General features: G+C 36.1%; 1 protein-coding gene across 4 annotated transcripts in view; it reads right to left on the reverse strand.

Annotated features, from left to right (window-relative positions):
• Positions 1 to 1,067: 1,067 nt before the first annotated feature.
• LOC128190465 (breast cancer anti-estrogen resistance protein 1-like) overlaps positions 1,068 to 27,252 on the reverse strand; it is a 29,344-nt gene continuing 3,159 nt past the window's right edge. Inside the window, exons 1-3 of one of the 4 annotated variants that reach the window (XM_052862532.1) lie at positions 24,568 to 24,722; positions 14,491 to 14,769; positions 1,068 to 4,601 (exon numbers count right to left, since the gene is read on the reverse strand). In XM_052862532.1, the coding sequence (XP_052718492.1) occupies positions 2,130 to 4,601; positions 14,491 to 14,769; positions 24,568 to 24,618 (2,802 nt within the window). In that variant the 5' untranslated portion in view covers positions 24,619 to 24,722 and the 3' untranslated portion in view covers positions 1,068 to 2,129. Of the gene's footprint in view, positions 4,602 to 14,490; positions 14,770 to 16,182; positions 16,488 to 16,560; positions 17,544 to 24,567; positions 24,723 to 27,252 lie in introns of those variants that run through there. The other 3 variants (XM_052862534.1, XM_052862533.1, XM_052862535.1) reach the window with 3 other exon arrangements.

Below are 27,252 nucleotides of genomic sequence, written 5' to 3' on the forward strand. Positions count from 1 at the left end.
AATTTTGTAGAATCACCTACTTTCATTATTTGATACTCTGAAAAAAAAATGAGCAAGCACAAAAATTTTGAATCTAGGTTTGTGAAGTTAATGGGAACTTGGCATATACTGTATATAAATGAATTTTTCTGGCATAGATTGGGCCAACATCTTAAGTATTGAATGACATTATTTTACCCTGCATGGGTATTACCAGCAGAAAAATTATGTAATAATCTTTTTCTAATTACTTGCTATATTTGAATTACCAAAATAATGTATATGTTGTTTTTTTTTATTTTGGCATTTGAAAAAAAATATAGATATCAGAATTGTGTTCATGGCAAGATTTTTAAATCTGTATTGTATTGCTTTGATTTAATAAGAACAGTGTACATCATGCCAATGCCTGTTTTATTGATTCCCCACCCAAAGGATTTAATTTGCTTGTGTAAACATGACTGCAGGTTCTATCTGATATTAATGCTGAATGGTATTTATTTAATTTTCTGTAAACTTGCACTTTCCAATGTTTACAGAGTTGTGACACATCAGCCAGTCTGAGAAATCTATGGTTTGATGCCAGACTAAACTAATTGTTTGTCACGCACTCCACAATCATGAATACTGGGCAGCCACAACACAAGAACTATTACTTCTTCTACAAGCTCTAAAGGTGGACTTGGTAAATTACAATTTGTTGAAACTGTTTTGATAGAAAGTCAAGTATTTGTTGATGTTGTTGCTGTTACCAGTACCTCGATAATGGTTAAAAGTGCTACATATGTTTACCGGTGTGTTTTAACTTGAACCAAAATGCTAAGATTTTGATATTCTTTCATCAGAGTTTTACAGACTTTTCTTCAATCATCCTTACAATTTTGTGTGGCTTTATAACAGTCATTTGCATACAGAGTGTTTAAAGATGAGTTTTTCTCATATTGATCTTGGAGTTCACGCACTTGAACTTTGAAAACTTCTTTCATAATAACCTATCTTCCATTGTTACAGAAAGCATTGCATATAATTTATACATAATCCACAGTCTCTTATTATAAACCACAAGTTTAAATACAAAAAAAGGCAAGTTGTAGATTAATACTTTTTATTGCTTTGTAACATGCAGACAGTAGTACATTGAAATCCCACACATCTCCCCACCCTCCTTCCCGGACACAACTCAAAACCCGACGGAGATTGGTGCGTGTCGTCGGTGTAGTAACCTACATATTACATAATGACAGGTACTCTGCTAGTTTTGTACTGTGATAACAAGGTGACTGTTACAGACAAAAAAATGTTTTGGTAGTATTAATTTAGTCGAATTTTTATGTGACGAAATTACATATATATATATATACCCAATGTACATTATGTTGTAATGGAAGTATCACAGTTGTAATATGAATAGGAAAGATGATTCTGTCGGCATTTAATGAATTGAATTGAATGAATTTCTTTTTATGAGAACAACATGAGAATCTACCTGGTATAAAGAAGGCTGAACACATTAATCAATATTAATTGTACTTTGTTGTGGACTAAGGCTACTGCTTGGTTGCTTGCATATCTAATGACAGTAATGCTGAATGTGTATTATTAAGGCACATCATCTGAAACTAGTGGTGGTGATAACAAGAGTTGTTTCCCTTTGAATGCTTAGTATATATTTTTTTGGCATAGATACAAAGTGCATATAAGCTCTTCAACACAACAGCTATACATAAATAAAATATTCTACTCAAACACTTTTCAGAAGGTGTTCTTTATGGAAAGGAGATGATTTTTTTTCTGAGCACCATGTTGTACAGATGAGATCAATTGATTTACAGTGCAATATCATTTCAAAGAAGTGCTCTCAAAAGTCACACTTCATAGAAATGCTTCCCAAACACCATAGTATATAGAGCACAACCTGACATTTTGTTGGTTCATTCTCAAAATTTGCAGAACAAGACAAAAAAAAATCTTCTTTTGACATCATCAATTCTACCAACTTTAAAAAAAATTATAACCTTAACAGCAATTAATTAATAAAACCTCAACAGAGGCCAGCCAAAAAAAAATCTGAGTCGATTAACAGCCAGAGTAAAAGACATCAAAATAATAAATAATATTCAAAATATATAAAGCACTTATGGAACAATGATTTACAATGCAGATGCCTGGCCGATCACGGTTTTGAGTTCATACGCAGCGTGAGAAACGTCCACCACTCTGTCCACCATTTCCTGTACGACAGGAACGGAAGGGAACTGTAGAGCGGCCGTTTTAGTCGCTTTCACCGTCAATTTTAAGGCGTCACACAGGTGATTGGCGCAGTGCATGATTTTGGTCTTGACCTCATTGTGCATGAGATTTTTGTGAAGATTATCACCAATGTACACGAGTTTGTGAGCCGACACCACCACAAATTTACTGTGCGATATGAATATCTTTGGACCCTGTCCGCACTCTATACAGTTAAAGAAGGCATCTATTGCATTGTTTAGTAAGGTGGTATGGGTGTCTAACTGTCCAGAATAGAAATTCAACACTTGCTTGTCATTAGGATCCAGTTTGATCATGTTGGGAATACAGTTAGCAGGGTCGATCACAAAGTTTCGGTTCACTGGAGTTTTCACGCTCTCCATTTCATCACTTATATCCTGGTCCTCACTAAGGGAATTTTGAATATCTGTCAGTGATTTTAAGGGACATAACTCTGGAACAGAGGATTCTTTGACCGGTTTGTCATCCAAGTCCTCATGGATAACAGCTTTCCTTTTCTCCTGCTCCAGGTCTCTGAGGAGATTTTTCTGATGATCTTCGGCATCTTTCGCCTCCAAGGCCACATAGTCGTATTCATCCAATATGTCTTCCTCATTGCAACTTTTCTGGTCCTTCACTTCAATGTTCAGAGATTTCAAGACCTCCGACACCTGCTTAGCCTCATCTTCATTCTCTGTAACAGGTTTGGTTAGACCCTCCACGGAATGAGCAGTGGTCACTTTGAGAGGAGTTGGAGGCAGTGGCCTTTCCTTCCCTGGGGGTAGGGGTAAAGGTCTCTGTTGAACATCAGACACTCGCTCAGGGGTCAGTACTGGTTTGGGAGTACTGTTTAGTTTTTGTCTTAGTGGAGGTTTTGAGTGTGGCGTGCTGCAAGATTCTGGATGGCCATCCCGTTTTATAGGGGTGCCATCCTTCGCTCGCCTGAAAAGAAGAGATGAATTTCCGTGAATGATGGACACAAGTTTTCTGACATCAATGGTCAGGTCCTTTGAAATGTTTGCAATTTTTCCTAGGTCGTCATTTTTGGCAGGATCATCAGATACGAGTCTTGAAACCTGCCAGTTGTTCTCATCAAGATTTGTGATGCATATTTTGATTTGGAACAATGTTTGTTGTAGTGGATTTAACTGTTTATGAAGTTTATGAATTAGTTTTCGGTCTGGTAGACGGGCAGAATTTGCCAAAGTTCCTTGTGCAAAATCCAAAAACTCTTCAAAAGTCTGTTTGACACCATTACAGGCAATTTTTATCCCATAGAGTTTTGACTCCAGGTTTTCTCGTTTTCTCCAGGTACTGCTTACAAAGCTGGATAATTTGGTTGTAGATTTCTGCACATCCTGCTGAAGTTTCACCATTAGATCCATAGCAGCATCCAGATCTAAAGGAAGTTCATCATAGATCGGAATATCTGAATCTCTAGATCCAAGACTACATCCGGATACTCTCTGTCCATCAGTGCTGTCCGAGGAATCGGACCTGGAAGACAGAATTGAATCTCGTGTAACTTGTGGAGGAATGTCATACACACCACCGGATCCCTCACATTTCAGTAACTCCAGCTGATCTGGCTTTGAATTTTCCTGAATGTCACTTAATAGAGATTTATCACCTTTTTTCACAATAGCATTATTTTTAGGAACATCATACACATCGTCAATGTCATGTTCGATGGGTTTTCCATCTGGAACGTCATATGCACTTTCACCAAATTGGATAAATTTTCCGTTAGATTTTTTCGGCTTTGAAACGGGGGAGTCTGATTTTGGCACATCGTAATCAGGTAAATCCTCTAGCACTGTTCTCACCTTTGGTGGTGAATCGTAAAGATCTAATCCCGAATCGGCAGATGGCTGCTTCAGATGATACACAGCCGAAGGTTGAGATGGAGGGACATCGTAAAAGTCTTGTGGAGTTATGTCCATGCTTGATCGGGCAGAGTCGCAGGTACTGTGGGGTCCCGAATTTTTGCCTCCACGGCTTTTGTTTGAAGCACTGCTGGTTGAAACTGTCATGGTGGACTCATTTGAGAGATGAGAAATGTTCGATGCAATGCTAGATCTATTGGATGATGGTTGAGGTACATCGTAGACATCATCACCTCCAGAAGAATTGTACGACATGCTTCTTCCATCTTTTTGAGCAGACGGTGGAGTGTCATACACAGCAAACCCGGGCATGTTGTTTTCGGCGAAGTTTTTCATAGAGGGAGGAGTATCATAGTTCATCTCTGTTTCTGGTATGGTCCGATCGATGGAATTACCCCGACTGTGTCGTACAGGAGGGACGTCGTAGTCGTGCTGTGGTGGCGTATTAAACTGGAAAATATCTCCGTGCCGCACTGGAGTCACAACCTGCAAAACAAAATCAAGAGTTATAATTTTCATACATCATTTATCATCACTTTACTTCATGTAATTAAAGACACATCATGTTTCAATTGAAAATATGTGACTGACAACTTGATGGTTGCTCAGCCTCACTTTAGATCAAATTTTACAATTCCATCTGATAATCAGATTAGCTAACAATGGACACATTATGAAACTCAGGGATAATTGAAATAAAGAGAGATATTAGCTCCAAGAGGTTGCCTTCTTTTCCATTTTCTAGGTTGTATTCTTGGCAAGGAGATTCCCACTTCAATGCACAACTGAATTCAAAACAATAAACTGTCCACCCCACACATGTAGCTCCGCGACAATGAATAGAAATATGCTAATGAGGAATCTTAATGAACAAATCTATTTCCTGTAATTTTCTGCACTTTACATCAGATTACATCTGATGACTCAACTTATGGCAAAATGAAAAGGTCACAAATAGCTTGAAATCTGTGAGAAGCCTAATTCTCCAAAACACAGACAAAACACCCTACTTTTCGCCTTTGGTTTTCATGTTTTAAAACAGCTACATAAAGACTACTCCAATTCATCCTGAAGCCTCATGCAATCCGACTTTCGGACTAGCCGAGCAAATCGTCAAATCAGCAATGATGAAAAAGTTCTGTGGACTCTCTAATTTGTTTGGCTAGCAAGCAATGACTCACAAATCAAAACCCACAAAACATCAATATATACCCATATTGCAAGCTATTAATCATGTTTTATATCATTACATAATTTCAAAATTATTACAATTCAAGCTTTATCACTATCGGCACTGCACAACCATTGCATGCACATGTTTATCTTGGTCTTAAGCTCGCTCACAAAATCTATAATTACAGCAATTGTCAATGAAGCCTAAGGGGCACAGAACCTTTTGAAATTCACAACTTCAATGCGAAATTAAGTGTCGATATTGCAATATGGTCCCAAGTAAATTGTGACTATTACCACAGGCCTTTTAAAATAGCAGGCAATTGGACATTATGAATAGGCCAAAAATATTATTAAAACATTTTGAATGCAAATATTACTAATGGAATAATTCAATATGCCTGAAGTTACTGCAATTTTAACATTTCAACATTAAAAAAATGATTTTCACACAGTGGGGTGTTTGATAAGCTTTACCAAACCCTGAGTACATGTATAACTAACTCAATAATTCAGCTATGGTTTAACCGAGACTCTACGATACAATATTGTTGAATAACGACTTGTACTATGTTGTCTAAAAAATCTACCTGGATGTGTAAATCTAGATCAAGACGAACACATTTGTAAGGGTCGGAAAAGGTAACACTGCGATTTGAGAGATAGTATAATAAAGAGCAAAGTAAGCCGTTTTCTCATGCAAGCCTGTTTTGTTTAAATCTGATACAATTGTTTGCTTTAAGAATACCATCATACCCTTGGTGTCTTATCATTCGTGCCACCAAAGATAGAAAATACATGCTCAAAACAGCAAGAAATCCATTTTGTTCTCAGACACAAAACATGAATGAAGCAGCTGTGACGTCGTGCCCTATTTCGTGAGTGAGTTTTCCAGCTTAGATGCGTCTTGAGCACTACAACCTCAGAAAGAACACAATACAATATGTCGACTGTAATAATCCAACACACCATCGATGCATCCTGTCTATTCAACTGCTGATCTTGCAATCTTTTCACAATACGTCAAATACCAGGTATTTTTGATTGAATGAATATCCCCCCCCCCCCAAAATCTTTCACTGCATTGCCATATCAAAGAACTTTACAATGCCAACATTCATTTCACAAGTGCATTCATTTTGAAAATTTAGTGGAAGTTATAAAAATGAAAATTAATCTGCACTTTAAATTGAAGTTAAAAGCTAACTGACCAGTATACTTAACCTAAACCCAATGTATTTGTAATGACATTTTATATGGTAGATAGAAATAAGTTACTCTAGACCTTTTTTTTAAATTTGCAATTGACGAAGTGCTCATTTAGCCAATTAAAGTTACAAATTCAATTGATTAGAATTTTTTTTTTAATCAAATAAGTTAAACATACAAAAAATATCAGACAAGTTCATTTTGATAACTATTTCTCTGCACCGTAACTCTTATCTACAACCTCAGCTGAATTGAACAAGCACTTTATTTCATGCTACATTTGTCCAATCTCTAAATTGATTCTAAATTAAACACATGCACAGTTTGAATTTCTCATATTTAATTTGGCAGCCACTATTTTTTTTTTCCCAAGGAAGCTCAAATGCTCAAAAATAATTTTCTTTGTGAGTCATTTAAATGGTTTTATCACCGGATATGATGCTGCGTTTATCATCAGTGAACTATGGCATCTTGAAATGAATTCTCCGATTTTTTCGACCTCTAGTATCAAACTTCTACATGGTCCATCATTTAGACCATACATTATAACAGCAACTTTCAATCTTGATTACAAAATGTCTCTTCAAATCCACAATATTTTTAATTAAACATTTATTTTGAAAAATTATACCCCCGTACATATCCTTTAAATTAGAAAAGAAATTTGATATGATAAACTTGATAGAGAAGTTGCCACACCTTTAATTAAACCTATCCAGTTACAGATTTTTCTTTCATAAAGAAAAGTACAACCATCAGACACAATTAACTAATTAGTGAATGCATAATTAGGTTTGTCATTCTGGTCCAGTGCTTTTGCCAATAAACGTCTTGCACTCTGAAACTATTTGAAGTAAGTTTTAGTGTTTGTTAACGTCTCCTTAAAACTAAAATTACATAATTGCATTAAATGAAAAAGTGATTTATGATATACACAGAAAATTGCGACTTTGATGCGGAGAACTTGAAGCCTGTCTGTCTGGCTTCGAATAAAATATGCATGTCGTAACGATATCATGTGTCTTGCTCAAGAATGTTCACAAAGCATGTCTCTTTTTTTCTGTCTTTTTAGATTTAACATGTCTTCTTTTTTTTTTAGAATTTGTTTTTTGCATACAAGACTACTTTTGTCCTCGTAAAATGTCCCTTACAGTGTGAGCTGTAACATACATTATTTTACACCAATAAGTTCATATTATGATCTCGTTTTGAACTAGAAGCACTATAACTGAATGATTTTTTCTGTTTCAAATGTCAGGATGTTTTTTTTTTATATTTATCTCTATCCTGTGTCCTCACAGGGGGTCTGATATGATGAACTAATTCTATCACGATCTCTTTTTTTTTTTTTTTTTTAATCCAGTACGACTCATCAATGAATGAAATATATATGAAGTAAACACAAACTCAAGAAACATGAATGAAGCCTTCTTTCAATATTTCAAGCAATAATCAAATCAGGCATCTGTACCGATAGTCAAGGGTTGGAAAGAGCAGAACAGTTGAAAAGTAATTAATTCTGTGGAGGAAATTGAGAGGTGCGCTGGACAAGATAAACCAAATGGTGAGGAAATATAAAACATGGTTTTATGCCATACAGCTGTTTTTCTCTGAATCTGATATGTCAGAAATCTATTTTTATGAACTTCAATGGTTTCTCCTTATTTCGTTTTTATACTGACAGATCTATCTCTTTGTGAGTTTATAAATCTTTTTTCCCCTGATACAATTTAATTGCATGACATAGAACCACGGTAGTTCTGGTTTTATGTCAATAATACCCTAGTGGTTTCATGTCAATCCTGTATTACTGCAAAAAAAAACAAATCCTGAAATATGAGATGTGATACAGTTTAAAGAGGGTGGAACAATTTTACAAGGTTACAGAATATGACTATTAATTGAGTTATATACACAGACAAGTTTGTGTGATTGTTAGCATAACTGCAATATGTGTTTATAACATGTAATGAAAAAAAAGAGGCAAAAACTCTTAGAGGTCACCAAACTTATCAATGAAATTTCAAAACATATCACAGAAAAAGACAGACAAACATTGATTGAATTCTGCCTAAGTTCTCAGAGATCCGAGAGCTTATCGCAGGTATACACTGTAAACAGAAAACCAATTTGAAGACTGCCAAGCTTTAGGTTTCCTGCATTAATAAATCCAATATTTACAATGCCAGGATGTGTACAATATGGGTATATAAGTAACACTGAGATTGTTAAGTAAACTTTATCACATTTAGAAGGGTCCCACCCAGTGCATGCTAACATGCACTTGTCAGAAATGATGGTGTCCATGAACTCGTGTGTAAAGCTTCTACAATATAGTCACTTGGGAAAATTCTGCAAATTTTTCTAAAAATTGATAAGAGTGGTGCATGTTTTAAATGCAAGGTTTTTTTTTTTTTGCCTTTTCTTGAAATTTTATGCAGATCGTGAGTCAAATGACTAAGCGACTAAGTGACCAATAAAATCAATGACATTTGATCTTATTACCAATGCATTACTAGAACTTCCCGCTAATCGCCAAATAAAAAGTTTCTCTCAATCTGGCCAGAGGCTGACCAAAGGTAACAAATTACATTAAATGTCTGATTAACATCAAGACACAAGGTTATTGACAATGCTTTGTCCAAGACTCAATCAATTTCATGCACAAACAAGAGTTTATCGTGTCTCGAAAATGAAATGAACAGTTTGCTTTGGTCTGCCCATCTGTCTCTGGGGAATTAACATCACACGGTCTTCTGGCCCCTCTACACAATAGCAGTGGTCAGCTGATCGGGCCATCACTGCGGTCCAATCGCACTAATTACCTCTTCTATATGAGACTGTGGTCTGCTAAGTAACCTTTGTCACAGGGATCAAAACACTTAGCAAAACAAAGGGAAAGACAAACGGCTCTCCCTGATACAAAAGGACTTAAAAAAAGGTTGAATAAATTTGATATAATTTGGCTTTGATTGCTCATCCAGCCAAATAATACTCTGCCACTTCTTCAGATTAGAGGTGCTAGACTCTAGGTCAAAGCTTTCTACAGCCCGAACAATAGGGTATTCTTTGCCAAAACATTAGTGAACAGCCCTACTTTTTTTTTTACACATCTGGCTCTCTGAGTAACTAAGGTATTTGTAGCACAATGTCTACATAAATCTTCTACAATCAGAAGAAGTTGACATGCATTAACTTCTGTAGAAAACATTACATTTCACTCACAAAAAGCTTCATATTTCTCAAGATATGGGTCTGCTTCCCTCTTATCACATTAGCTGTCAACCTATGAACAGACATGACCCCATCTCAATGTTCCCCCTCCCATGAACTTTGGCATTCGGGGCACCTCCCAAAATCTGTAGCTCACTGCTAAAGGTATGTTGTCAATGTTACAAATACATATCAATGTAGCCCTCCCATTGATGAATTATTCATAAAACATGCAGGTTTAATGAAATAACTAACTAGCGTTTGACAGAATCTTGGTGCAAGCTCAGCACTTTGGATACAAAACCTCTAACATTAAGACCTTAAAGATAAATGACAACCCCCATGTATTCACTGAGAAAAAAAATACATTTCGAAAATGACAGATTTTATGAGCATTGTACTTGCACCATGATAGCGATTTTTCGTTCAGATTTAGAAAAAAAAATTCGAAGATCAAATTCAAGATACCTTTATCAAACCCAGGAAGGTGGAGTGTTTGTAAATGATGTAACTGTGCGAGACGATAGCCAAACGGTCTAAAAATCAGTGAGAAAAATCCAGCAGGGATGTGAAAGTTATAGAAGTATGTAACACTGTGATAAAAGACGGATATATTTTTAGAATTTTGATAAATCTGCAATCATGATCCTCCGATGATCCATTCCAAATTTTTCAAGTACAGCCTCTCATTCCCATGCTGTTTCAGAAATCTTGTAATGAATGCAAAACAACATTAACTGAAATCATTAGTAATGGACTGATATGCAAGAAAATGGCAAAATCATGAGCAAGCAGGAGAAAAAACAAGAGTTTTCTGATGTGTTCCATTAGGAAACCAGATTCGCTGTACTTCAAATCACAATACTGATAGATATCAAACTTGTTCAATTGAATTTTCTTGCTTTTTAGCCAAGTGTATGATTTTTATTGAGGGCCTGATAAAATCCCTACCGCATAAAAAATGTTTGAGGAATACGACCTAAGTTTTGTATGATTCATAGGCGAAAAGGTTTAGTCATCCCAAATCTAAATGGCCGCAAAAAATACAAGCAATTGAGAACAATTATTAGGTGTAGTAAATCCATTCGAACAAAAAAACAAAACAAATAGATTGGGTAATTCTATCAAATGTCCATAGGGACTTTCTCCCTGATCAACCAAGGGGGTTTGTAAGATAGAGGGCCGATCAATGAAGGCCTGACAAGTATTGGCGGCCTGGCATCAATCGTCTTATCAATCATCAATCTCATGCAACTGTTGCTTCTCTCCCAAACATAAAAGTCAGATCATCAGGTTGTCACAAAGAATTATAATTCATTTGGAAACAATTTCAAGAACTGGTGTCCTAGGTCAACACAGATATGGGGCAATATACCACACATCTTGCTATGTTCAAATGATCTCATAAACCGGCAGTTTATAAAAGATTCACTACATTTATCAACCAGGGAATCTGAAATATTCTTTAGGAATTTGATCATCTTGTGTTTTCTGAAGGCTTTAGGAACCATCATATGCATAGATTTTTACTACGGAATTTCATTTTATGGATCACAAGTAATGAAAAACATATAATGTTAACTAACCTGAATATTTCTACAATAAAAGGGAACAAAATTGTTACTAAGCAATAACTGATGTAGAAATTATGACACCAAGTATCCAGTAATTAATTGTACGAGAAGGCTATGATCATTTCAGTACTTTCATTTTGATCTTTATGATCACTGAATATATAGGCTGGTCTGTAACAGATGTAGGAATTAGTGTTTGCCTGATACACAAATCACTAAGGATTCAATGCCCATCTTCTGAAGCAGGTCGAACTTATAAACTGATCATCCTGTTATTTACTGCTAAAGTAAATAAACACAGTGAAAGATGGTTGCACTAAGGGTGCTAAACAGAGCACCTGTCAGTAAGAATTCTTATTACCAGATAGGGAATGCACAGAGAACCTAACAAGGGCTACACATGGGGAATACACAATTGATGGAGAGAGTGTGGGAGGCGAGAGGTGATGCCTCAAACTGACTCACATACACACCTGAGATCATCAAACAACTTGCAATACACAGATTAACATATCTGAACTGGCCAAGCCTTTGGATACCCTCTTAACAGACGAGTTTAACAAGTCTACAATGCTCTGGGGCCTGCAGGTACTTTATGACTAATGGGTATATAGACCAAACGACAACAGCCATGTGCAATATTATAATGCCTTTTGAATTTACACCTTTTAAACATTTTAAAAACATGTTATGCCAAACAGATGTTTTTAAAATGCCTCAATTGCGAGCTATTAAATCTTTTTGTCTAATGACAATGTGGAATGTCACCTAAGTCTTTCTATGGAACAATATTATTTTTTGTTTTGTAGAGGTTTATGACCCTCCCTAAGTAAAGATAACATGGTGTCAGGGTTTGTTTAAGACTGAAGAATGTTTCACGCTGTCTGCCCTTGTAATCATAAGCATGTGCTGAATTCATGCAATACATTAAAACATCAGCGTTTTTCTGGTTTAGGCTAGTTCAGATTTCATGATATATTTCTTGACATTATAAATGCGAGTGCACATTTACATATCTTTTCAATCTACATGTGTGTATTTGATAGATTTTGAGAACACAGACATTTTATGTATACCAAAGTTCAACATACATGGAAATTATTGTCTGTCTATGCACAAAAGCCATACTTCTTTCCAAAATGAAATTACTTATCAAGTTGTCATCAGTTTTTGGTACATAATTCAAAAACTGTAACACAAGAAGGACACAGATGGGCCAGAACTATAGAATGCCTATGCCGTCAACATAAAGAACCTTTTATCATTGGTAAAGGTTTTTGAGAATGTTATACTGCTGATTTAGGGGAATCGTTTAATAGAAATAGGTCAAGATTTGTCAATAGAAAGAGAGCCGATTTCCAGGTCAAGTTTGCATGATATATTTGCCTATAGACTCACGCTACCTGTATCAAGTCACAAATTCCCTGACACAGAGAAGCTCAAAGTGTCACATCTGCTATCAACACATAATATCTAGACTTTACTTCATAAAAATTTGATAAAATATCCTTTGTCAGATTCAAATCCAACAATAACATGTACAATGCCCTGTCATGATGGACTAATATACTAATTTATACATGTACACCGTTTTGTAACTGAAGGGAGATAGATATAGGACAAGTGGTCTCAAGATATAAAAAATGCACCTTCAAATTTGATGGTCTCTTGATAAGTTCTGTCAAACCATGCTACAATGCAGTTACCAGTAACCCACACAGTATCAGCTATAAGCCTACGAAGGCGTTCTATGACTAGTTCTACAGTACTGTTGGTATTTTGCCAATCCTTGCATAAAAATTCACACCTTTCGACGTTACCAATCATAATTAATTCCATACCACATTGCAATCAAAATGCCAAAAAACTATTTACATGATTTACATACAGTGTTAATTCCTAGACACTGCTTCCTCAGTATCAAGACTGCAAACTATATAGGCAAAGTGTTGCGAAATTAATTCGAAAATCATTTCACTCTAATTAGTGTCACCCTCAAGAATGATGGTCCATCAGCCACTGACATCAGAAGTTTGTTTGTGTGGTGGAGTGAACTGAAGCAAAAATAATTCATTTTTTTCCCTGATAATTCAATGTCACAACCATAATAGGGTAATCTCTACTTTATATAGTTGAACAGTAATAGATACCTGATCTAGATCTATTATCACTCTGACCAGATTACTTAGAACATCAACTTCTCAGTTAACAATAATGACACCTCCCTTAATGAGATCTGTAACAGTTTAATGAAATGGCGGAAAATTCAACAATTTTTAACAAAGAGACTCTTCAATGGACGCAACCAGCCAATCCTGGAAAGTTATTCCAAATCATTAACCACTGACTGGCATTTGGTCATCCAGAAAAACTAATTGTTTACGAAAAATAGGTGAGTCAGGAACTTTTTCAAAAGTATAAAATTGAAAAGAAATTGTAGTTCATGCAGATTTTTGAAAACCGCAGTGCAATCTAAACTTTCCTCCCAAAATATTTTGATGCTTCTCGTACATGTATTTATCGTACATGATATTAAAACTAATAAAGCATCTCTATTTTCATATCATCCAAATTAAGTGCAAAGTGAATTTGTTTGTATAGATTTTACTAAAACCACTCAGTGCAGCTTTGAATCGAATGTTTATGAACTTCTAAGCACTGAAACTTTCAGATAGCAGGATCTATTTTTATCTCATTTAACTCAGCTTTATGCAGACTCAATTAAGGCTTTGAGAGAAATACACATTTATATTATTTTGATATTCTCTACAGGAATTATTTTGAGATTGCCAAAATGCAGTGGGAATTGTTTGTAAAAAATTGTCAACCTTCCAAATAAAGGCCAAGCAAGCAGGTTTGTTTTGTTCACTGGTTACTGATAGCTGTTAACCTCTCCATGTTACAAATCTGGAGTTTATTTTGGCCTTAATTAATCGGCATTAAACATGTAATGATCCCTTATGGACTCTGATTAGCTGTTTGAGAAGTATGATCAGTAAATAGGCAACAAAAGAATTCCGATAACAAGAAGGTTTAGTAAGAAGATAATCTCAGATTAGCAGAGGATATTACAATACTAGAAACACAAAGATATACCATTCTATAGCAATTTGAAAGGAACGGCCAAGATCTACTGTACAGATGTACCAGACCCTCGCGGTGAACATTGGTAATGAACTACATGACATGGCGTATGCTTCAAATACCTGATTGCTGATGACATCCCAACTGCGGCGATGCCAGTTTTTGTTGGTCGATGGTGGCGTTTGGTACATGTTTTCTGGGTATCCATTCTCCGTCATTCCTGACAACAGCTTGAGCCGGTTTCCTGGGGCAATCCCCTGCTTCCCACGGAATGAACAGAGCCACCATCCCTCCAGACCATTAGCGTCCTGCTCCAGGATTGACAAGACATCCCCACGTTTGAATGCCAGCTCATCTGGAGTCTCCGCCACATTGTCGTACAAAGCCTTTGCCAGCAATGTCTGGAAGAGGAAAAGCAACTTTTATGTATTACATTTCAAATACACATGAAACATGCATTAACTGCTTTAACATACTTTTCTACAATTTTGTTTGAAATATGGTTTAATTACCTAAAACGACATTAAAGCACAAAAATTGTATAAAGCCTTTGCTAGCAATATCTGTAATTTCATGCGTTTTACATTAATATAATTACATAAATATATATAATAATCATAAATATAATAACCTGATGGATATCAAATTATATATGCATATTAACATCTCAAACATATCACTTTCAACTATTTCATGCTCAGTATTCATTTATATCTTCTTAGTTTTTAACAATTTTCATAAAGAACTTAACAAATCTTTGAATCAGTAATCGCATGTTTCTGCATGACAAACTATATGCATACCCCCAAAGACTTGTGTGTATTGGGCCCGCAGCACAACAGCCACTTATATTAAATACGACCCTTAGAAATATGATATCACATTCCATACATTTATTTCAGTCTCAAGCTTTATACAGTGGTTGTACCTTATTAAAAGCTGTAAAACCCTACATATATACATATAGGAGTAATAATATGTGCAAGTCAAGCCCCCCCCCCCCCCCCCCCCAATCCTATATCTTTTCCTACAAAATACGACCACGATTGCCAACTTTAACTTATAGAGAAGAGTATGTTAGCAACCAGTTCCTGAGGTCAGAGACTTGTCGAGCATGAAGTCATTGGGGTGAAGTTTTTTTTACTGCTGCTGTAACATTGACAGAATTCCAATCACTGTTTTCACTGAGATATTAGGATGGGTAGAAGAAACTGAGTCATATCTCAGAGTCGTATACTATTGCAAAACAATTATAGTTTCCCTACTTACACACAACTTTATGACTCATTGTCAAATATTATAATTGAATTTGTAGTGCTTCATAATAGCAAATAACCGAAAGAAATCAGGGACAAATATACATAAAATCAATATTCATATCAATTATTAGACAAGGCCAATAGGAAATATGAATTATCAGGTGCTAATATTTCGTAGTGATCGATTCATTTTTTACATGTAATTATCGACTTCAATGTTACAACTGATTCATCTAGAACATGTAATTATAGACTTCAGTGTAACAATCCAACACCATGCTAACTTTTTCCCTGCACAAAAATTGATTTTAACGGTTTTCTGAGATTTTGGTCATTTAATATTTGTCAGGCCCAAAATGTCAACATCTGTCACAGTATTCATGCAAATTTCTACCAAAAAAAATAACCAAACCAAAAGAAAAGTCAGAACGAGGGCTTCCTACCAAGGCCAATAACTGTATATAACAAAGTATGGAAAGTGTTTAGACTATCCACTGATAAGAAGTTGTGGCATCAGAGATATGCGATTACATGAAACAATTACACAATCATTACCTCATTGCTGTGTATAATTAATGACATTGTATATTGTCAAAGTCAGGCCAGCCCCCCATAGACCAAAGTTACAATTAACAAAGACCTCTCCCGGGACTAGCTGACTGCAGTGTCAATACTTTGATTCAATGTTTTTATCATTCTGTCATTTTATCGGCAGGTAGTCTATGGATTCCCCCGTGTAAACGAGTGGTATGAGAGAGTACACACAATCAGTCATCCACCCAATCAAAGGTCATCGTGGCCTTGTTTGATTATTGGTTAATTAGTCCCCCGTTTTTACTCATTGTATGAATCACAATTTTTCCAATACAAACACAAAACTTTCTCATTTTTTTCTATTTTTTTTCAAAAGGTAAATCTTTAAGATTTACATACCTCTGAGGATGTGGACATTTTTTTTTCAAATCCAGAAAAAAAAAATTACAACACAGTGAAATTAAAATTCCCAAAGCAAAGTTTTATATTCCCAGAGTAAAATCATTTTTCCAAGTTGGACAAAGAAAGAAGCCTCCTCCGTAGCTGATGAATTCTGAGCTAGCAGTCGACCGACCGAGGGCGCAGGCAATCTTCTTTTTCTTGTGTGATCTATATATAAATGTTTAACTCCAGACAAGACACTTCACATTCAGTCAGATAAATAATAGATAGTTCTGTGGTGCAGGTAGAGAGAGAGAGGGGTTAAGGCTCAGCACATACAGCCCTAAATCCAATTAGATCAGGTAGTATAGTCCACAATTAAATTAACATCCCTGGACAGAGTAAGTGCCCCACTATAACGGCAATCACACAAATACTGGCCACCCTAAAAAGTCTCCAGACTGATAAAATTATCTTTAACAACACCTGGATATGAGCATCAAGGTAACACCAACACAAGGTTCTTACACAGAATACTCCAGTTTAGTCTGAAATATCTCCAGCACTAACACTGCACGTATGTTAAAGTCCCACAAAAGTCTACATTCCTTGGATTGTTGAGTATTTTTTAAACAAACGTCCGATAAACACCAATGTTTGAACACAATGCTTGGCGCAATCGTCCTTCAGTAAAGATTACCCAGCCCACTCTTTGACTGAAAAGACTCTCAACAAAGATATTTAAACTTTTCACGGCAAGCTGCACACTGAGCGCTATAAATACATCCCCTAATGCTTTCTTTTCCCCTCTCCATGTGCTTTCTTACAGCTGTCATATAAGAACATATCAGCTCCCTTTCTAAGTCTGACTGTAGCTGGTCCCTTTGGTAGTACTACAAGCTGATGACAACTCACACCAACCATGTACTAGGCTGCAATCAGGGAGCTTTGTTATGAGGCCCCCTCGGGGGATAAAATCTGCTCTCAATCACCCTATTGTCAAGACCCAAAATACCAAATGGTATCTTCACATTTGTGGAAAGGCAAATGAAAAGGCAAACATTTAGTTTATCAATGCATTTTAAGATAGATTTTTTGGGGGAAATTTATAACACCATATTAGGTTAAACAATTCTCCCAAAATAAAAAGTGTTGGCTAATGTATGCATATTTGTGGTTTGAATGTTTTAGCTTGTCTATTAAAATGTATGATACCAGACTGAATATAAATGTGCAAGGCAAGGCTGTTATGCAATGCTTTTACTTTTTAAGTTCTAGAGGAAAAAAATTTATGATTTATGATATAATATGTCATGTACACAAATGCATGCAGCTTTGTCTATTTTTGAACTATGTACATGTACCACTTAAAATAAATCACGTACGGCAGTGTGGAAATACCTGTAATATAAAAGAGGAAAAGAAAGGTGTGTGAAGGATTCTCTTGGAGAGAGAGAGAGAGATAGTTTTCAAAATGCTTCTTGTTGGCTATATGTCACTTCTTATCCTTCAAATTCATCACCTTGAGTTTCAGCAATGAAAGACTTCCTTCATCTTGTTCAATTGAAAGGGGAAATTCTAGATATAAAAGTAGTTTTGCTATCTAGACTTTTGTTCCATGTCAACTGAATAAAAACAAATTAAAAACATATACAATAGAGATATGAATAGTGAGAACTTCATAGAGAATCCTGAAGAGCTCAATTTCAAAAGCCATCTATTATCATTAACTGTAGGTCTATATAAAATAACTGATATAATTAAACTACCCTTATTTCTATTGTTTTCTACCCAATAGTTGATGTTCAGCACAGTTTTTATAAGAATCAAAATAATAAGAAGTCAAGTGAACAATTTATTTGACAGTTTTATTACAAAATTCTTTCTGAAAATGTACCCAAATTAACTGATACTGCCAACTTGGTCAATGAACTTTGTAAGATAAGTTCTCTAAACATTGCTTTAGCCAAGTCATAAATGACACTTTCTACGTAGATATTTCAGAATACCTCTCTATATTCTAAAAAGATACAATACCCTCTGCCAGGCAATCATCTTGGTTGACTTTATATATACCGTACTAGTTTTTTAAAGTAATTGTTCAATTCCCCCCCCCCCCCCCTCCCCCAAATTTTATATGTATATTTTGACTTCCTCTGGATACATGTAACTCTGGTTTATAAAAGTAGTCACCCAGTGCTGTGCTAATTTTGAAGCATGTTTTAAAGTATCTAATTAACAGACACTTGGCGCCTGGAACCATTAATGGTACAGAATGAAATATAGTACATATGCCAGTATTTGTGATAATTTGACAAATTTCTGAACTGAAGTGGAAGTTAATCTTTTTAAATAAAATATTCTCTCTTCTCTCTCTCTCTGTGTTGCTAAGGTTGTGTTCTTGTATATGTACTCGGTCACTGCATGTCATTTGCTTGCAGAGGTTCCGTGACAACAACAGGAAGAGACAGAATCACAAAACAAGAGGCAGAAACACAACACCTCTCGTAGAACACCGGAAAGGAGGTACAAGGGGGCTAATTAACAGTTACAGAGGTTCAAAGACCATCTCCATCACTACTCCCTACTGTTAACTCCCCATGTCCAATGCATCTGTTCAATGGCTGGCCCTGTACATCATACACATCTTGGCTATACTCCTTTAGAATGACAAGGTAACCCTTCTGTTGATTCAGAAAAAACAGTTAAAGAAGTTAGCAGTTGTGTGTATGCCTCTCAACAAATGCTTAACAGAACCTGCCTTCTCAATTATGTCTCTGTGTGTGTAACTACTAACTAAACCCCGAAATGATTTACTGGTAAAGATGGCAATGAAGAAGAAGAATCAAGAGTCTGACTCTTCACTTCTCCTCAATGTTTTTGATGCTTGTCATTCTGATTGCAGCTTCATCTGAAGTTTTGCAACTACATTTGAAGTTCAGCAGATCTTCAATGTCTGTTGAGTTCTGGATCATCTATAGATAGCTCACTGACACAGTTACTCTATCTAAAGATCATTCTTCAACCAAACTTCAGAGATATATTTAAAGCGAATGTCTGGAGGATTCTTGAAAAACACAAAAATTATGAATAGCATATGAAAAACTGTATGGCGTTTGATACCCCAGGTGCACAAAAAGATGGTTAGATAAATAACTTCCTGGGCCATTCATAAGAAATGCCAGCCATTTAATTAGCCAAAAATGATTCAAATAGATACATCTGCATGATGGCTGTGATCATGCAAAGAGCCCGAAATATCGACTGTTACATGATTTGTACACTGTTGTCTTTACAATGGATGATCCTTCAACACTTGACGAGGAACTCTGCTTCTGATCTATATGTACATCATTTAAATAACTAAACAATATGGCATCCAGAAATCCATAAAAACATTTTATTGAAACCCCAGTGTTTGCAGTAACTGTCTTTTCTAAGGAATCGATTGACCTTTACAATATTCCTCTATCCTTGATCTTGAGCCTTTGAAGAGATATGTTGTTTTATCCCCTTACTGATAAAGCCTGTAATCAGGTTGGGCTAGTAGTATCCCCACAAATCCCTATCACTTAGCATCATCTTAAATGGTAATTATAACAACACATTTATCTCTACAGGGGAGATAAGCTGGGAGAATGATCTCAGGAAAGCCTGCAGTGATCTCCCCTGGAAGCTTACTTCTTCCTGTTTAACTAGGGGGTAATGCTCTAGGCACTGATGGAAGTGACGCAATTCTTGAAATCTTCCACAAACTCACAAATCAATACAGAGTTCTCAAAATCACAGTGTTATCAATGTTTCTTGCCTATCTTTCTTGCAAATTGACCTCAATGAGTAGCAAGTAAAACAAAGTCAGTCATAACTGACCAAAAACCCTATCTTTATGATTGAACTTTTCGAAAGTTCATTTCAACAGATGTCACTATAGATATCATCTTGAAGGGAATAGTTTCACTAAGACAAAGTCATTCCTATACAAAACACAAAAGCTGGTTATTTCTGTTATGAAGGTTGACAAATGAATTCTGACAGGGAATTTTTGTAACTTCTAAAGGCATTACTGCTTGTGTATACTTGATCCAAGCTTCCAATAAATCCCTGTCATATTACATTTGACAGAAACAATATTTAACATAGAAATAACTGTCTTTAATGCATTTCTGTAAATATCTCTGAAAAGATTAGTGTGTCTGCACAGATGGCATGAAGAACACTTTCCTATGCCTGCAGATTGAAATTCATGCATGCTCTAATGTTTTGAGCAATATAACTATAAACCTATTTTTAAAAGCAGATAGAAGATTTCTGAGTTGAGTTCCAAAAACTTGACACCATCATGTGTAAACTGACGTGATCATATATATTATTGGTAAACTAGCTGCCTTTGTACTTCTATTGTCTACTGGGGGTTCAGATTCCTTGGTCTTCTGAAAGAAGGATCTGTCAATCAATGCTCATACATGTATTTGCCTTTTATTTTATCAACCACACAAGATAACGTAACTGAGATTAATTTGCATTTCATAAATACCTCACTTTTTAAAAGTTTATTTTAGGTAGGAGTTTTCGGGTTGAAAGAGAACGCACTTTGATCAATATCAGTCTTAAAAATGCCAACCAATTCCAGGGAACCGTTTTTCTCCAAAAGACGACACTTGACGGTAAATTAATAACGAATGAACCAGATGAATTTCAAGAAGTGCTGAGTGTGATGTAGCGATGCACTTTTGATTCAAGGGGCACACATAAAATTTGTGATCCCCAAGGCTATATAGTGCTCTAAACCCCAAGTCAGAAGGAAACTGAATTACAAATACACATCCTAAAATTTATATGTGGATTTTTAGCAAAACTTGAGAGTATATTCCTTCATTTGATATCACATTTATACTAGAGACCTACATGGAAACCATAATAGAAATAAATCAAATTGGCATTGACCTGTAAATGATGCAAAGGTTTCCACATCCAACCCAAACACAATTTTAAAATACCGGTAGAGACAAAAAGAGATATTCAGCTGTTGTTTAGGGGTATTATTATTTCAAATTGATCATGAAATTGCATAACACATGTCAAAACAGCCCATTGCATTCAACGCCAAAAATAACCTCCAGAGCTCCTCATGAAAGAAAAGACGAATCAAAATGCAACAACAAGGGTCGATGAGGCACTGCAAATCAAAAACAATTGGCAAAGATACTTCAAGTGTGCCATTGTAGCATGTATGCCAAGATTTTGGAAATCTTAGAGGAAACAGGTAAAAAAAAAAACAAGCAAAAAACTCAAAATGTTACGTCCCAAGTCCGACGAGAGATACATGTACCGGTATATCCATTCTTTGATGTAATGTACATGTCTTGTTCTTCCAATTTTTAAGATGACCACAGTACATGTACTTTAAGCACGTGTAACAGAAATAAAAAGTAATGTTTATTTCTATTATCCTGTCAGGTAAAAAGGTTGCCCCACCGTGGAATGTCAGCAATGTCTTTGAAGGTTAGTGGACTAAGTGAATCACAAAGAGAAAGGTGTTAACATGGCTGTAAAACTTGCACATTGGCTGACAACAGGACAAAGCTCTAACTACACAGACTGGCCGGGTGACAAATGAAGGGGAGAGGGTTGTAAAGAATTAGTACACCTGTACATTTCTTCTACTAAAAGAACAAAAATCAGCTCTGGTTTAACTGTTATGGTGCTACAGTGTTATTTTACAACAAGAGAAAGACTGTATCTTTAGCATAAGCCTGAGCAATGGAGAGTTAGAACTATCTGCTTTTTACTTTTCAGAAAAATTACAAAACTGCTGGCTCTAAATGCATCACAGAAATTGTTCATTTTAGATACTGTGCACCATTTGGAACAAATTATCTCTGTAGAGGAGAGCGTAGAATTTTAATTGGCCTGCTATAAGTTGGTGAGGAATCTGACGGGGTCTGGGGGCACCTGCTGGGCTCTGTGTAATGGCCCCCATCATCCGTCAGACGGGGAGAGCTGTTTTATCTGTCTCAGTGCCACTCAGCCAGAAGATGTCCTGCCGCCTTCAATGCAATATGCTTCAAGCACCTGGCAACCTTCTGGCCCTGCAATCTCCAGGCCAGGACGAAGTGTCCTTGAACTGATCTAACCCAAAATAGTACCTCAAATCTGATTTTATTGAAAATCTCTAATAATTCTGTTTGCTGCAAAAAATGCAAAGACACATGACAGTGTTCTTATCAAATCTGACTCCAAAATAACACAGGTGTCCTATTTGGAAATCTTCTGAGGGTACTAGTTCACAAGGAACACTGACCCTCTTTTTTTCACAGTTCTTTGACCTCAGGTAACCTGATCCTGAGACAGGTATCTTACCCAGGTATTACGTTGTTTTTTAATTCCTTTCAACATCCAGATCAAATTGACCTGAAACATGATTGATTTAAAGTGCATTGCTCACGCTAACTTTTTTTTCGGTGTTTCTCAGTAACTTGTTTACCTGGGGCTGAACAATAGTGTAATTGATTAGTTAATCTGATAATGCTATGGATAATTCAGCAGTTCATGTCTTGAAACCCCCCTGGTTTTTGAGGGATTCATTGTACTGTGGTAGGTTTTGGAGTCCACAAGACAAAATCTACCCACCAGTGTCTGACAGGTTCCTTTGTGGGCTCTGTCAAACTGAAATTTATTATCAGGTTCGTGATCATGACTATCTCCTATAATCGTAGACATCACAATCTCAGGTTTTTCTCGCTATCTCTCTCAAAACATTTAGGATATAAAGAAAAGAAAAGATGGAAGCCACTGATTGTTGAAAAATTGATCGTTATGGATCACACAGCACCTCCACAGAAGCTGTTACAGAAACATATTTTGTTACAATTGTAAATTAATCCATGTACAACTTTAGGATTACTAAAGTTTTTGGTTTCTCAACATTATGGGATTAACGGCTATATTCCCTACACTGTTACACTGTTCAATATTGCACAGCCTTGATAACACAACAAAACAGTCAAATAAATATTTATCTTTTCAGAAGCTTCAGAAAACATTCCTAATCAATTGTTACATGGTCATTGATCACTCGTTTTGAGTTTTCCTAACTGGTTTTCACATTGCCGCTATTTACACTACAAGGGAAAGTTTAAATATTTGTCTAAGCATGTCTTGTCTGTGGCTTGTAGAGCTCCGAGCTCTCACAAAAAAAGAGAAGCCTTGAGTAAACTTTCTCGGTAAGTGAAGTGGTCAGTTTGTGGTCACTTCCCCCCCCAAATACTACCAGATTTAAATGTATGTACCATTCACTAAGTACAATGATGAACTTTGAAATAACTTGGCTATTTCCTGCAGGGATAGCACACAGCAACAAGGGGTCGTTCGATTTAACTAAACAGGCTGTGCTCCATGACGAAAAATATACCCCATATGTAAATATAAAGGTATTATTCCCAATCTAATATCACCGTGCAAATATGTCTAATCCAATTATAATTGCATTCATGACCACATTTTTGCATGGCTTATGAATTGAAAAAAAAAAGATTTAAAAAGGAAGGGTGCAGAATAGATGTGCATTAGAGGTTGAATAAGGTTTTGGGAAAATCTAGCCCTCAGTTTGAGCAAATGTGCACCTTCCTTCAACCTTTTTACGACAACAAATTCGGTCAAATATGTGTTTTACCTCTGAGAACACTTCCCTAGGTCTTGGTCCTAAATCACAATGAATTATGTAACAAAATGCCTTTACATATATATTAGAACTTTTAAAATTCCCACTTCAAACAACAGAGGAATTAAATTTGTTTTTGTGGGCCCCTTCGGGTATTATTTCGTTTAGGCCAGGTGTTAATTCGTTAGGAGGTTGTTAGCACCACCTGGTTATCAATCACAATATGTGCATATAGCTCAGCATGCAGTCCGAATACTTTGAATCATCAATTATCTTATTCTAAAACAAAATGCACCATGATAAAACAATTCTTGATTATTTACATCTGCACATTTCAAGGGATATTGAAAAGAGTTTGAATTTACCTCAGAAACTTCAATGTTTTTCTTCACACCCATCTTGCAGTTGAATTTCATCAATTATTATCACCCGACCATCCGAATCAAGTTAAAAATCAAGATCTGACTTTAGTCATTTTCTTTTAGATCTGAACAGTCATTTTTAGAGGAGGTTTTGAACCAATAACCCCACGAGAAAAAGGATCTATCCCAAGAGTCTTTATTAGGTACATGTATAAGGCTATGACATCAATGACATAGTCTGTTTGAAAACATGATATGGCGAGCAGATATGTCAACAATTTACGAGTAGATCACGATTTTTCTTATGTCTACACTGGACCACTTAACATTCATTGCCGCCTTAGTAAACTTTCTCACAACTCAGTACAGAATGCTTCCTAAATCAAGGACAATTTTCCTGTTTTGGTAAGCTCATATAAACTTGTTAGGTGTAACTGGAGAAAATTCAGCCCTTATAAATGTGCACTGATCTATATACGTGCATGATTGCAAATGATGGTAAGAGAAAATGTCAATGAATCAAAGCATGAAAATTCAAACCACAAGACTGACTAGGGTCAATCCATTCATAAATCTCAATGCTGATTCTGAGGTTTGCCAATGACGAAATTTCTGAAGATTTTTCATCATAATAAGTGGCTATTCTTTTTTGCTGTATATTGCCAAAGTTTGCCCGTCAGACATTTTTGCGGACATATAAATCTTAACATTAAACAAGTATTTTAAGTCAGTCTGGACTCTAAAATTAATTAGCATCTTGAAAATTGAATCATTCCTTTGACACATGAGATTTAAATTTATACATGCACACTCCAATATATGGGTAATTATAATGCAAGGACCACAATATTCACCACTGTGACGTCAATCATTTACATAATGGGAGTACTGATCGAAGGTTTCCACCGGAGACTCATATACCTGTGTTTACACCTGGGACGGGATATGAACAAGTAGGTTAGTGTACACAACAATGACTGTATGGTGTTTATGTCCTAGAAGTGACAAACTGCTTATTTACCATGCAATATACTTGTCCCTGAACAGGTGTGTCAAAATACCTAATCAGGTGTACTAAAGGATTACGGGATTATCTACACTGTACCTGTTGCTGTCCGTACAACGAAAGCTTTGTATACAAAATAACGCAACAGGATTCCATGGACAGAGATAAATTATGAAAAGTTAAACAAACTTAAAAGTTACCAAAGCTCTTAATCTACATCCTAAAAAACAACGAAGGCCATTTCCATACTCATGATACACATAAGCCATGGATTTCTGTCAAGATAGGGTATTCTTTTAGATGAAATCTGTACATTACATAGGCAAGTACTCTGATATATGTCACACATACTTAAACTGATCGGTATCAGTTGAAAAGTTATTTCACGGTCCATAAACTGAACTCATCATCAGTGTCATCTGTATATCTTTACTTATCTGTCAACAGGTAGTGAGGAGGAGTTGTTTGTGAAGCATATAATGCAGAAATCTAAATATTCTAAATTCCACAGAACTCAAGACCTGTTTCTATGCCCATAAATAGTTATAAACTATTCATATCTTGGATCAACCAGTGAATTAAACCTTTATAAAAGAAGATGTTTGCCAAATATCTATAAACATATTATGATTATGGTTAAGTTCAAAGACCTTTCCACCTATTTATTCGTCTTCACTACATCCTAGATATATTTTAATATGCTAGCTATAAATTTTAATAATTTTTTAAAAAGTTACCTTCATTTTCAGAATATGCACAGGTGGCACAATGAGTCTATGTTCTCTTTGACATTAAAAATCCATCATCAACTTGAGTAATACGTTTACACTACATAGGCGTCGGAAGCAAATTGAAAGTGGGGGGGCTAGACTAATCCTCAGAAATATTGAGAAAAAAGTAATTCCAAAAATCATGGAAATCCTAATCCGTGTGGGGGGGGGGGGGGGGGGGGGAGGAAGTATACCTATACTTCCAAAAAAAAAAATTACTTACCAAATTTTTTTTTCCAAAATCATGAAATTCCTAATCCGTGGGGGGGGGGGGGGGGGGGGGGGGGGGGGGGGGGGGGGGGGGGGGGAAGTATACCTATACTTCCAAAAAAAAAAATTACTTACCAAATTTTTTTTTCCAAAATCATGAAATTCCTAATCCGTGGGGGGGGGGGGGGGGGGGGGGGGGTTGTATGCTTCTGAATCTAACTTCTCAATCTTTCAAGGTAAATTTAGGAACAATAATCTTTCCTACGACAAAAAGTGGGGGGGCTGAACCCTCTATTATGCTATGTTTGTAATGGTTAGGTATAACTTAGCAAAAAAAGTGGGGGGGCTAAGCCCCCCCTAGCCCCCCCGGTTCCGACGCCTATGCACTAAAGAAGAAAAGTTTTACAGAGTTCATACAAAATGTACAGGGAGAGAGAGAAGCATTGAAAGGTCAAGGAGCCTAGCGGAGAGTGGTCACCACTGACCATTGACCACTTCCCTGCCTGTGGGGCAGGGCCTGATTAATGTGAAGGACTTGTCACGGCCTTCCACATGGCATATGCTTACAACAAAACTCATTTACAACTCTGTCACTGTCTCTGTTTGGAGATGATTTTATCAATCAGTTACAAAGCCTTGGTGGCAGTCCTAGAAAGAGTACAAGATTGACTGTATATATACAAAGATAAAAACTCCAATTCT

The sequence above is a fragment of the Crassostrea angulata genome, chromosome 6, assembly GCF_025612915.1.
Source record: "Crassostrea angulata isolate pt1a10 chromosome 6, ASM2561291v2, whole genome shotgun sequence".
Lineage (NCBI taxonomy): Eukaryota > Metazoa > Mollusca > Bivalvia > Ostreida > Ostreidae > Magallana > Magallana angulata.